At 40.7% G+C, this 12,807-nt stretch overlaps 1 protein-coding gene across 1 annotated transcript in view; it reads left to right on the forward strand.

Annotated features, from left to right (window-relative positions):
* The window catches only part of COL22A1 (collagen type XXII alpha 1 chain), a 266,878-nt gene that overhangs the window by 32,368 nt on the left and 221,703 nt on the right, over positions 1-12,807 (forward strand). Inside the window, exon 4 of the mRNA XM_056112005.1 lies at positions 8,925-9,036. Within this exon, the coding sequence (XP_055967980.1) occupies positions 8,925-9,036 (112 nt within the window). The remainder of the gene's footprint in view (positions 1-8,924; positions 9,037-12,807) is intronic.

Consider the following 12,807-nt stretch of genomic DNA (forward strand, 5'->3'; position numbering starts at 1 on the left):
TGAATGAGTTGTGGAGCACTTGGTAAGTAAATAGGTTTATGATTGAGCAGAGCAAAGCAATCCGGTGCATAAATAAATATTTGGGGTGTGCATGGGTAATATAGACACCAGTGAATCAAAGAATCAGTGAACAAAAAGACACATGATGGCTCATTCTGCAGCAAAAAAAATATTCCAGAGAATTTCTCTATCTGTAACTGAGTAGGTAGGAGATATGAAAGTGGCTGGGTTGGCCTCTCCATTCTACTGATGTCTGCAAATAGCAATTTAGACTTTTCTATTTCCTGGGCCATGCTCAGAACTGTAAAAGCACAATCTAAGGTGGGTTGACTCCCTAACCCTAACACTGAATACCCGTTAGGATTTTCTCAAGTCTTGCCTCCTTGCCAGTGTCTGCTAGTTTAGAGTCCTCCCTACAGATCAAACACTTGGGTTTGAGTGATGAGGAGTCAGCCTTGTCTGAGACATGAAGTCACTGGACTTGAGATGGGGAACTTTGCAGTCACTTCACTGCCCTACCTCAATCTCAGAGCATCCTGTGATGCCAGCGTGCTCCTAGGGATATCTAGGGACAGAATCTGCATTTGTATGATGGAAGAATGACTCTGGAGTGGGAGAAGGTTATGTGACATGTTTACACAAGTAAAGTATATGAGGGATTTAACACACCCAGACTCTTCTCTTTTTAGTGGCTATCTATAGTAGCACCTGACTCAAAAACTCATCAGGAGAATCATTCCCTGGTCTGTGCTTGGCCCCATTTCTCAGGAGACTCAAGCTATATCACCAGCTTGGGCAGCTGGCTTCCTGCATACTCCGTTAACTGTTTTACCATTCCCTATTAAATGCCTCCTGCATCAATTCTAATTTCCTCTAGAAGAACCAAAAAGGTGCTGATTATATCAGGCTCTTCTCTCCTTTCTCTTCTGGGAGGGTACTTGGTGTCTAGTTAGTACTCAGCAAGGTATTATCAGTTAGGGTTTCTTTGTCCAATTCATGAGATAAGGTCACTTTCTTCCTTCTTACTTAGTTTACTACATTACCGAACTTGAATACATAGCCAATTCACTCACCAGTGAGTAAAATTGCCGCATAGTTTGGCATTAGTATTCACACTGCCTTAATAATTACTAGCCAAGCTCTATCTGGAACACTTGTTACTCCTTCCTTGGAGCATGGTTATGCCTGCTTCTATTGATGTTGCCACTCTTTAAGGCAAATGAAATAACAAACTCCATACTGCATTTTCCATGTTTGGATTCAGAAGCATATTCCCTCAGCAATTCATTATATAGCTCACGTATCCATAGAGGGGAGTGCTTTGGGCAATAATGTCATTAATAATGATTATAGTAATAACCAACATTTACTGAGCACTTACTTTGTGCCAACAGTTTTGAATATATTTTCTCTTTCAACCTTACAGAATATGATAGGCATTATATAATTTATAGTGAGCAAAACAATTTGCCTGAGGTTTTGGCAGAGTGAGAATTTGTATCATCTCTGGAAGGAACGAAGGAAGGAAAGAAGGAAGGAAGGAAAAATACACAACTGAACAAAAAGAATATGTCCATGTATCTTTAAGTCAGGACTATATTTTTTGGCAGACCAATATTTTGCTTCCTGTTATTTTCCAGAATGAGAGTCTCCAGGTTTTTTTAAAAATTAATTAAATAATTAATTTTAACTAAGAATCACTGAGGTCTTACTTGGAAAAATCTATGTGTGTGAATGCATGTATGTGGCTGTCTGGGGTGGGACTTGTGGATACATACACACATATATATATATATATATATATATATATATATATATATGAATATACCCAGTGCCCCGACAAATCTTCAGTCTCTGATACACTGAAGAGTCTGAGGATCCTGCCAAAGAGTCCGTTTGCTGAGTAGACAGAAGTAGAATGCTTTAGTCACACTCCTCTGAAGTGAACTGTTGTCAGGGACCCCTGAAAACTCCACTCTCCTCTGTGGCTCCAAGGACCAGGAAATCAATATTTATGTCAGGTAGTAGGGCTGGAGCAAAAGCACAATGGTAGGGTGTTCACCTTGCATGCAGCCGACCTGGGTTCTATTCCTCTGCCCTTCTCGGAGATCCCGGCAAGCTACCAAGAGTATCATGCCCGCACAGCAAAGCCTGGCAAGCTACCTGTGACGAATTTGATATATCAAACACAGTAACAAGAAATCTCACAATGGAGACATTACTAGGCCTGCTCGAGAAAATTGATGAACAACGGGAGGACAGTGCTACAGTGCTACAGTAGTTATCCATCAGCCCGCAGTCCATATGTCCTGTTTATGCAGCAATGAATGCTCAGAGATGGATTTATCTATAGTTTCCTGTATTATGAACATATCAAAAATAAAACTAACCACATTGAGGCTTAAGTGGAGCCTATGGTGGGATGGATTCTCAGATTCACCAATTTCAATTCAATTCAGTAATCAAAGCTGCTTTTGTGGGCTGGAGCGATAGTACAGCGGTAGGGTGTTTGCCTTGCACGCAGCCAACATGGCCGACCTGGGTTCGATTCCTCCGCCCCTCTCGGAGAGCCTGGCAAGCTACCGAGAGTATCTCGCCTGCACGGCAGGGCCTGGCAAGCTCCCCGTGATGTATTCAATATGCCAGACACAGTAACAATAAAGTCTCCAATGGAGACGTTACTGGGCCCGCTCGAGCAAATCGACGATCAACGGGAGGGCCTTTACTTTACTTACTTACTTTTGTAATCTAGAGGGAAAAGCAATTCTGAAATCTCAGCTCTAGTGTTTCCTAAAATGACTCCAGCTATTTTTAGGGTTTATCTGACGTGAAATAATGAAGATGGGAAAGAGAAAAAACCAAGGCCCCTTGGAGACGGGCTTACACTGACTCTGCTTCTTACCAGCCAGATGACTGGAGTCCATCTCCTGACAACCCTGAGACTCAGTTTTCCCTCTTATGTAAGATAGGATCTGACACAATAGAAGAGAGAGATGGAACTTGAGCCTAGGTCCTCTGGCTCCACGTGCTGGGTGGTAAAACAATTTATCAGGATATCCAGGCAGTTTAGGTGAGACCAAAGGAAGTTTATTAAAAAGAGAGTCCAGAGGTCGGACTGACACAGTGGGGCCCTTTAGAGACCGGCTGAACACACACAGGCTGTCCCTGGGCTGCTTAGGAGGGAGATTTCTGCTTTCTAAAAAATAGCTAATAAAAGTAGTCTATAGACCAAACATGATTGCCACTCAATGCCTCTCTGGCAAAACACAGTACCCAAAAGAAGAGAGAGAGAACAAGGGGGAATGCCCTGCCACAGCAGCAGGGTGGGACGGGGGGGGGGATGGGGGGAGGGATGCTAGGACCCGTGGTGGGGGAGGATGGGCACTGGTGGAGGGATGGGTACTTGATCATTGTATAACTGAAACCCAAGCACAAAAATTGATAAGTCTATAAGTGTACTTCATGGTGTTTCACTAATAAAAAAAAATGATAAAAAAAAAAAGAAATTGAGAAACCAAAAAAATAAAAAAATAAAAAATAGCTAATTCTGGGCAATTACATAGCACAGCGGGTTGACCCGGGTTCGATTCCCAGCATTGCATATGGTTCCCCAAGCACCACCAGGAGTAGTTCCTGAGTGCATGATCCAGGAATAATCCCTGTGCAATGCTGGGTGTGACCCAAAAAGAAAAAAATAAAACAAAGTAGCTAATTCTGGAGGAGGGTGAGCAAGAGATGTGTAGTCAGTTCTGGGAGAGAGGGAGATGTCTATAAAAGGTTCTGAGCCAGTCATGTGATGGGTATAAAAATGCATACAAAAGAATTTGAACCTATCCTGGGAACAGCATGGCTGGGTCAATTCTAGAAAGTCAGCAGCAGAATGGAGTCACAGGAGGGCCTCTAGACTCTCGTGAACAATGCTGTTCATTTTAACAGGGACAGAAAAATTGGTTGTGCCAGCAGTGAGCATCTCAGCCGACAGGCATTTTAGATGTGGGAATTAAAGAAGTTAGGCATTATTATTTTTTTAGGTGGGGGGGTCTTATGCTAGACCATATCAATAATGTCTCTGAGGATAGTTCTCTAATAACTTAGGTAAAAGGCCCTCCCGTTGATCGTCGATTTGCTCGAGCGGGCCCAGTAACGTCTCCATTGGAGACTTTGTTGTTACTGTGTCTGGCATATCGAATACTCTCGGTAGCTTGCCGGGCTCTCCGAGAGGGGCAGAGGAATCGAACTCGGGTCGGCCATCTTGGCCGCTTGTAAGGCGAACGCCCTACTACTGTAACTTAATGTTATAAAAATGAGACTAGGGAGCTGGAGAGATAGCACAGCGGGTAGGGCATTTGCCTTGCATGTGGCCAACTTGGGTTCAATTCCCAGCATCCCATATGGTCACCTGAGCACTGCCAGGAGTAACTCCTGAGTGCAGAGCCAGGAGTAATCCCCTGTGATCACCGGGTGTGACCCAAAAAGCAAAAAAAAAAAAAAAAATTAAAAATAAATAAAAATTAAAATGAGACTAAAGCTATTATGCCTTTCATGGAATTAGTTATTCAATGTTCAAAGAAAGTATCAGGCATACTACTCCTCTTAAATGGGAAATACACCCATTTTCCTCCCAAGTAATTCCCAACTTCTTCCTCTCCGTTTCCTGAGAACCAAACCTAGTCCTCACTGGTCCCTACATTTCCAGCTCTAAAGTCAGAATGATCTTTGAGCTTTTAATGTGAAAATGAATATTTATCTCTAATTTTAAAGCCCTGCCACTCTCCCTATTGCTGGCAGAAATAAATTGCAAATCTCCTGTGTGGCCAATAGAATCAGTTGGCTTCATTCCTGCTGCCCACATTGTCAGTCACTCTCTCCTCACCATAACCCAAATAGCCACGATTCTTAGAGGAATGTGACTTACTGGGATCCATCAAACTGTGCCCATCAAGTTATGTGGTTAGTATTTTTCCTTCCTCTCTCTACCCACATTTTATTTGTTCTTCAAATTTACGCTAGGTCTCACCTCATCGGAAAAGTCCTTCCTGATTGTCCTTGGAAAGGAAAATATTCCATAACAAGGAAAAATATTGTGATCTCAGTGGTTTCCCTTCTCTTTTCACTTGCAAGAGTTACACTTCTTTTTTATGTATATAGTTGCTTGATGGTGTCCTAAATTCTACCCTCTCCTACAAAAGATGCTGCGAAGTCAAACAATAAATGCTCATCAGGAACAGAAAAATGAACCAGAGGGCCCTTTCTCAAGAACCTTAGCATCTATTGGAAGCACACCCCTAACAGATGAGCTCTGTACACTTCAACAGCCCCACTAAAGACCCAGAGGACCCATTCTGACCAGGGGAGCCTCAACAAAGCTTTGAAGGACAAGGAGTGAGTGCATTGTGGGCGTGTGGCAGAGGGCAGCTGTCATAGCTAACTCAAGCTAGCAAGCTTCCTGATGCTACCTAGTTTCACTGACTCTGACTTTGGGCATATAAGATTTTGCGTTAAGTAATCTTTGTCTCCTGGTGCCAAGAATCAGAATCTATTCACCTCAAGGTTATTCTATACTTTTCTTCCCAGCACTAGTTTATTGCAGGCAATTCACATTTTTTTTTCTCTCAGTGTCCTTTACTGGCACTGAGGTACTTATTTGTTTTCAAGTTTATTCTGTTTATTTGTTTTATTAATCATAACCAATATTAGTGGAGACCCATCATAGAGATGGGGTATCTTTTTCATGTGGAAATTTAAAATAAATGTTCCCACATTTGACTGATAAAGGGAAACCCAGCTAAATGTGGCAGTTTCTAGAGGCAAATGTGAAGCTCTATAATGAGGGAATAGGCAACCCTGCCATTGTCGTCTTTCAAGTTCACTGTCATGAAAGAAATCTAGTTTAATTGAAGGTGTGCCCTTTCCAGTTACAGCAAACTCTGGGGAAAATATGGCGAGTAGTCTTTGATGCTAAAAATATGAAACCTTCAAATAACATTCACTTTTCTGTTTTATGATGATTTTCTGGGCGACAGAATGTGACTAAGCCACGGTCTCCCTAAGTTGAGTTCCAGGGAGAGGAATTCTCCCTGAATGTTTATTCATAATTTCTGATTATTTTATTCAGGGTAAAGGATCTGTTTAGAGGATACCCCATTTGGCGACTGAAGAAATGAAGGCCCAGAACTACCTGATTCTGTAGGGTGGGGGAGTGTGGGAGTGGGATTTGAAGCCACATAGTTCTCACACTACAGTTTCAGATGGTTCATAACTCATAGTTTTACCATCTGGCATTTATATTATCCAAATCTTACAGAAATGAAAAAAAATCAGTCTTAAAGTGGCTAACACATTTAAGGCCACACGACTATAAGTAGGGTTCCACGTATGAGAATCTGCCATTGTGGATGCTGGATCATTTTCCCACTACAAAGTTTTTCCTAAGCAAAGGGCATATTACAACTGAGAAGCAGGTTATCAGTTCAGTTCCAAAAAAGTGTCCCATATTTCCAACCCATGGTTTCGGGGATGAAGAATGGGACATGATCCTCAGAAATTTGGGCCTTGTCTTCAAGTATTTGTCACCAATGCAGTGTAGTCACTCACATTGTGCTCAGCTGCATCCTTGCTGAGAACATTGCCTGGCCATTAAACTGGCTGGACATCTGTGGAAAAGTGAGTGCCTGAACATTACCTGGAAAGATTATCATTTGCCTCAGTTTGTTTTGTGCCTTTCTCAGTTCTAAAGATATTTCTAGATGTATATTTTTTGTCTTAAATATCAAATATAATTTACCCTCAGAACATGGATTCTATTACTTAGCTAGTATGTGAAATGCTACTTTGAAAAAGAGCATGACAGCTCTTAGTCATTTTTCTCCAAACTAGACAACCTAGGAATGGTGAGGTTGGAAGGGTCAGTTCCAAAAGTCAACGAGAGCTACAAGAGCCTTGCTCCAGATGGAACCTATCCACAGAACACCAGAGGTCCTGTTTGGGGTCTGGGGAGACCTCTGTATCCAAGCCTGCCCTGTCACTCCATCTCAGTCCCTGTAAAGCCATAGTCCATCTTAGCTATTCCACCACTATATACCTAGTGGTTGTCATTTTGCTGCACATTTGTGAATATTTTTTGTCTTTCCCTAGAATAACAGTTTCTCAGGAACCAGGATTTCCTTTCCCTCTAAGCCTTTTCTCCAGTGCTGTGCACGTAATTGTTTTTTACAAACAGGAGTTTGATAGACAAATGACATCTGTGGACAGAATCTAGTGGTAGATGATGCTATAATTATTACTACGGGGAAGTAATTGATTCCCAAACAATTTTGGCTCTTTTAACTATAATTGAGTTCCATATGAAGTACTTTGTATTGTATCCATCAGATGACAACAATATTGTGACATACATCTTAAAACATCCCCCACCCCCTAATTTGGTGAAATTGATGTTCAGAATGTCAGGCCACCCGCCTAAGGTCACAGGCAAGACATCATTGTCAGGAACACAATCAGACACATTTGACTCTGATACTCAAACTTGGCATTAATGCTAAGCCCATCCCTTTACATGGGATTTAGAACAGAGAGGCTCTCTAAATTTGTATTGAGTAAATAAAATTTTATTGGATAGAATTTAGTGGTAAGGAAACTTTAATCATCATTCACGAGCCTGGCTAGATTATTTCTGGTTATTTGTGGCAGCATCTTGCAACATCAGAAACCACAGGAATCTTCCTAAAGTCTCTTGGGTTAGGTGCCCATGATGCAGAGTTGTCCTCATCACAGGAAAGCAGAAAGAAACAAGCAAGGCTTGGTGCTGACTTTCATTTGACTTTTCTTTAACCTGATTTCAGCCTTTGTTGTCTTGCGAGGGATACTAGATTTGAGCCATCCTCTCATTCTACTCCCTTGGGTATGTCTGTCTTCTTTGAGAAGTCTATCATCAAGTTTCAGACCAGCCCTCTAGAAAATCTGTGGCTAGTGGTGATGGATCTTTAGCAATAAAGACTCACAGCATTAATTTTCTACCATGAGTAGTGAATATTCAAATTCTGGTGCAAGTCTTAGGGTACTCTGCAAGTAGATATTGCCCTGGTTTTATGATTAAGTTATCAAGTACTGAGATAACGTAGTTGCATGTGACACCTTTTCAGTGTCACATATGAGGCCAGATGTATATCACCACTACCATCTCAGCCAAATCCAGTGATCATCATGTACCAAATATAATATTTTCTCAAATAGATTATAGTTTGACTGGAGCAATAGCACAGCCAATAAGGTGTTTGCCTTGCATGCGACCGACCCGGGTTTGATTCTTCCATCCCTCTCCGAGAGCCTGGCAAGTTACCGAGAGTATCCCGCCTGCACGGCAGAGCTTGGCAAACTCCACGTGGTGTATTCGATATGCCAAAGACAGTAACAACAAGTCTCACAGTGGAGATGTTACTGGTGCCCACTGGAGCAACTCGATGAACAATGGGAGGACAGTGCTACAGTGACAGTGCTAAAGATTATAGGTTACAAAGCCCTAACTCATCCTTTTCCTACAGAGCCAGGCTGTGTGAGCAGCACTCCTGTGTAGACTTCCTGAATCTAAGAAGTTTCCTGCAAATCACAGTTGGGGAATCTTCCATTTGTCTCATGATTGATTAAGACTCAGGACTTTCACAACATTCACTTTACATTATAAAGTTCAGTGTCAACTTTTCTCTGTATCTTTCTCCTGGACTTTGAAATGAACATAAAAGCTATACTTAGCCTTACTCTGTTGTTTATGTTTTTTTTTGTCATGTTATTCAATTGTTCCCTCTGGTTAAATCCCGTATCTGTTGTCCTTTGGACAGGGTGGTTGAAAGTTATCAAAGAGCGACATGCTTTTCTTTTTCTTGCATGCTTCTCTGCCAAATCTACTCCAGGCTTTTCTTTTTCAATAGGTTTTGACTTGATGGATCTGTTTAGTGTGAAGGAGATCTTGGGGAGGAGAGAGAATGGAGCACACAGTGCCTACGTCCGGATGGGAACTTTCCCTGTGGTGCAGAGGACTGAGTAAGTAGTTACTTGTCCTTATAAACGTGTCCTAGATACCTTGGATAAGACAGAGATGAGGAGACTGGAGAGCCATGATTGTACGCTAGGACTACTCAGTGTCTGGTAAAGTCATTCTGAGATGAAACAGATGAACCTCTCAACTTGTTTATAGGTTGATCTATTTTTACCTTTGACTTTATCAGTTTACTGCTTCTCCTAACGGGAACTCTCCACACAAACTAGACATTAGCCTCATTTTTTAAATACATTCATTTTTGGGGAATTTACTTAAAGGCAAATATTTATGTTTATAGGTACTTGGAACTCCGTCAGGATCACCTACAACATTATATGGCATATTCAGCATCACCCAGAATAATGGAGTTATACATGCCAATGAGAGCCAATTTAAGTGGTCCTGGGTCCCTTGTCTAAAATATTTATTAGATGCTCTTTAAACTCTATCATGTCATGTTTTCTACTGGAGATGAAAGTTCCTGTCTGTCTCATAATATCACTGAGAGGTTTATTATGTACAGTTACTTTTATTTTGGATTATTTTTGCCACATATGTTAGTGCTCCGGGGTTACCCCTGGTTTTGTAATCAGGGGTTAATCCTGGGAGTGCTTGGGATTGAAATTAGTATGCAAACCAATCACCTTAAAAATCCTCCTATCTCTCCAACCCCATTCTGATAACCTAAGGCAGACATCTTTTTTTGAACATTTCTTTTTAAAGTATCACTCCTTTTCCATCTTAAACCCTGTTGGTTACTTCCAAGGATTCTTAAGCTATCGAACTGGCCTGAAAGGCCCATGGGTAACCTGGCCCAGTTTTGCAACTTAACCTCATGCCTTTCTTCCCCAAGTCATTGCCTGTTTTATCTTTTCAGTTCCTCTGCACCTATTTTGAGAGCCTATCAACCTTCACCAATCACTGTCATGCCTTTCCTCATGTTCTTTTGTTTACTGGAGACACCTAATTCTCTTTAATTGTATAATACAACCCTTATGAATTTTAAAAAAGTCTTTGTGGAATTCAGAGACTGAAATATACATCTCTCTTTTTTTCCCTTCTAACAACATAAATTTCTGCCTAAAATGTGGCAGAGTTAAAACCAGCTGCACATTCTGCCTTCCACTAGACTATTTCTTGCTTAATAAGAGACTACAGCAGGGAACTGAGTTTGATCTCTCCTGTAGTCCTAGCATGGAATGAGGCACTGCCCAGAGAAGGGAACATACAGAATTAATGAATTTACTCAATTCATTAATTGAGTGAGTGAAAGAATAAATAAATCCATGATCAGTGATAATAATGTTACATAATAGTTTATTCTTTTATTTGTTTTGGGGACACACTCAGTGATGCTCAGAGGTTACTCCTAGCTCTGTACTCAAGAATCATTCCTGGCAATATTCAGAGGGCCATATGGGGTGCTGGGAATCAAACCATGTTGGTCATGTGCAAGGAAAGCATTTTACCAGTTGTACTATCATTCCAGCCCCTACATATTTGCTTATTTTACCAACTTAGACTTCCAATACCAGGTTACAGAGTTTGGAATATTTCATGCATACAGTCTTTAGCCTAATTCATTGAACATTCTTTGGGTGCCAGTCATGTACCGGGCATTAAGACTGTGTTGTCAGTTCTGGCTCAAGTACCAGATTTATCAAAGGGGAACTGGATGGCATAAGTTATTTCTCTTTCTGACTTAGTTTTTTCACCTGTCTAATGGAGACCTTGAGAACGTAGGTCTTTCAGAATGGTGAGCATTGCTTTCTCTCATTCTCTTGATGCTGATGTATAAATGCTAGACTAGGTCAACCTAATCACCTGGTTCTGTGTTCAGTTAGAGGCCATTTCACTTCCATATTTGCGTCCTTGGCTTACTATATCTAATTCACTATCCACCTGGGTTATAATCAGAAAAAAAGTTATAGAGAGCTTCACATTAATGGAAGAATGCAGTAGAAGAGGACCAAAATAAGGGAATGGAAGTACATATAACATAAATGTAGTAGAATGGTTTAATGGAAGGAAGGTCCTCCCGTTTTCTGAAATTTTATTGTCTTTTTTAATTCCTTTTTTTGGTAAGTGATTAGGTCAAACTTGTTACTGCTCAAAGGTTATTCCTGGCTCTGTACTTGATGGACCCCTGATGGTACTCTGGGACCCAAATGTGGTATGAAAGATCAAACTGGGGTCAACCATAAGCAAGGCCAGTGCCTTACCTCCTGTGCTAGTTCTCTAACCATTTTAAGAAACTTTTGGAGCCAACAAAGAAGTCTTGGTGCTTCTCTATAGAATAAGGATTGGAGTGTTTCTTGGCAATGGCTCTGGGCTCAGGTATTTCTGAGTGATTCTAAGAAGGGATTTCTATATTATGTCATATTTGTTTAATGTCAAGGCACCAGAAACAAAATCAAACAAGAATTTGACATTTCAAAAAGGAATAGCAACCCTTTTAATATTAATGCTTTAAATTTCTACATGCAAAAATTCATACATAAATTGGTAGTTTTAATTTGGGAGCTGATATTGTTTATGATTAGTATTTTTAATATTTTTCTAATTTTTCTGATAAGTAAGGTTCATTTCACATTCTTATCTTCTTATCTAATGTCCTTCTCACTATAATAAAATGAGGTAAGCAGGTATTATTCAAAATCTTATTCAAAATCTCAGAATTTAGGGGCTAGAGTGGGTAAGGTGCTTGCTTTGCATGTGGATGGCCCTGATTTGATCTGTGCCATCCTATATGGTCCTCCAAGCTCTCCAGGAGTGTTCCCTGAGTTTATTCAGGAGTTATGTCCTGAATACTGCTTGAAGCGACCCAAAAAGTCAAAAAATAAAAATACAGATTATAGGAAGTTTGTTTATTCTTATACTGTATATTTATATACATACTTTATATATAACCTAATATAATTCATTTTATGTTTGAGTATGTGTAAATTTATGTATAGACATATTTTAAGAGAAATGTGTTTAGTCAATAAAAGAGGGAATAGTTAAACACATTAATGAAAGAAAAGTGAAATTTGTATGCATCTACAAACAAAGTCCATCCGTAGAGAGGAGAGAAATCCTATCTTTCTCCTGTGAACTGGATCATTCCTCTATCCTGACAGAGATCCAGCTGCTGCATGAACTGGGTACTGAACCCCTGTTGGCGTGTGATGTGATCCTGAGTAAAATCCCAGCTCAGAGAATGACTTTGAACAAATGGACCAACTACACTCACACACGCAGAGAGGGAGAGAAAGAGAGAGAGAGATAGAGAGAGAGAGAGAGAGAGAGAGAGAGAGAGAGAAACAGAGAGAGACAGAGAGAGACAGAGAGACAGAGACAGACAAAGAGAGAACTAGCAAAGAGAGAACTAGTCAAAGAATTTACCAGCCAAACCCATGGTCCCTTGAGAGTCTGTGAGTCTGGGAGCCAGAAACCCCAACACCTACTCATTTCCCCTCCCGACTCTCTGGCCAGACATCTTCCACCTCCTCCAAGAACTCAGTGCCACATGCCTGCAGAGGGCCTCCCTGTTCCCAGGTCAGAATCGTCCCAGACCTGGGCAAACTCTGCAGGTGGAGGTATAGCCAGATGATATTAGAGACCCAGACCTTTCCTCGTAATTTATGATAAAGAATAATTTAATTTTTTCCTTGTTTTATTAAATTGCTGTGAGATACAGTTACAAAGTTTTCATGTTTGAGTTTCAGTCATACAATGATCAAACAATTTTATTCTGAAATTTCAAGAGATATGGCACCTATGGGACTGAG

The sequence above is a fragment of the Sorex fumeus genome, unplaced genomic scaffold (assembly GCF_029834395.1).
Source record: "Sorex fumeus unplaced genomic scaffold, SorFum_2.1 ptg000002l, whole genome shotgun sequence".
NCBI classification, from domain to species: domain Eukaryota; kingdom Metazoa; phylum Chordata; class Mammalia; order Eulipotyphla; family Soricidae; genus Sorex; species Sorex fumeus.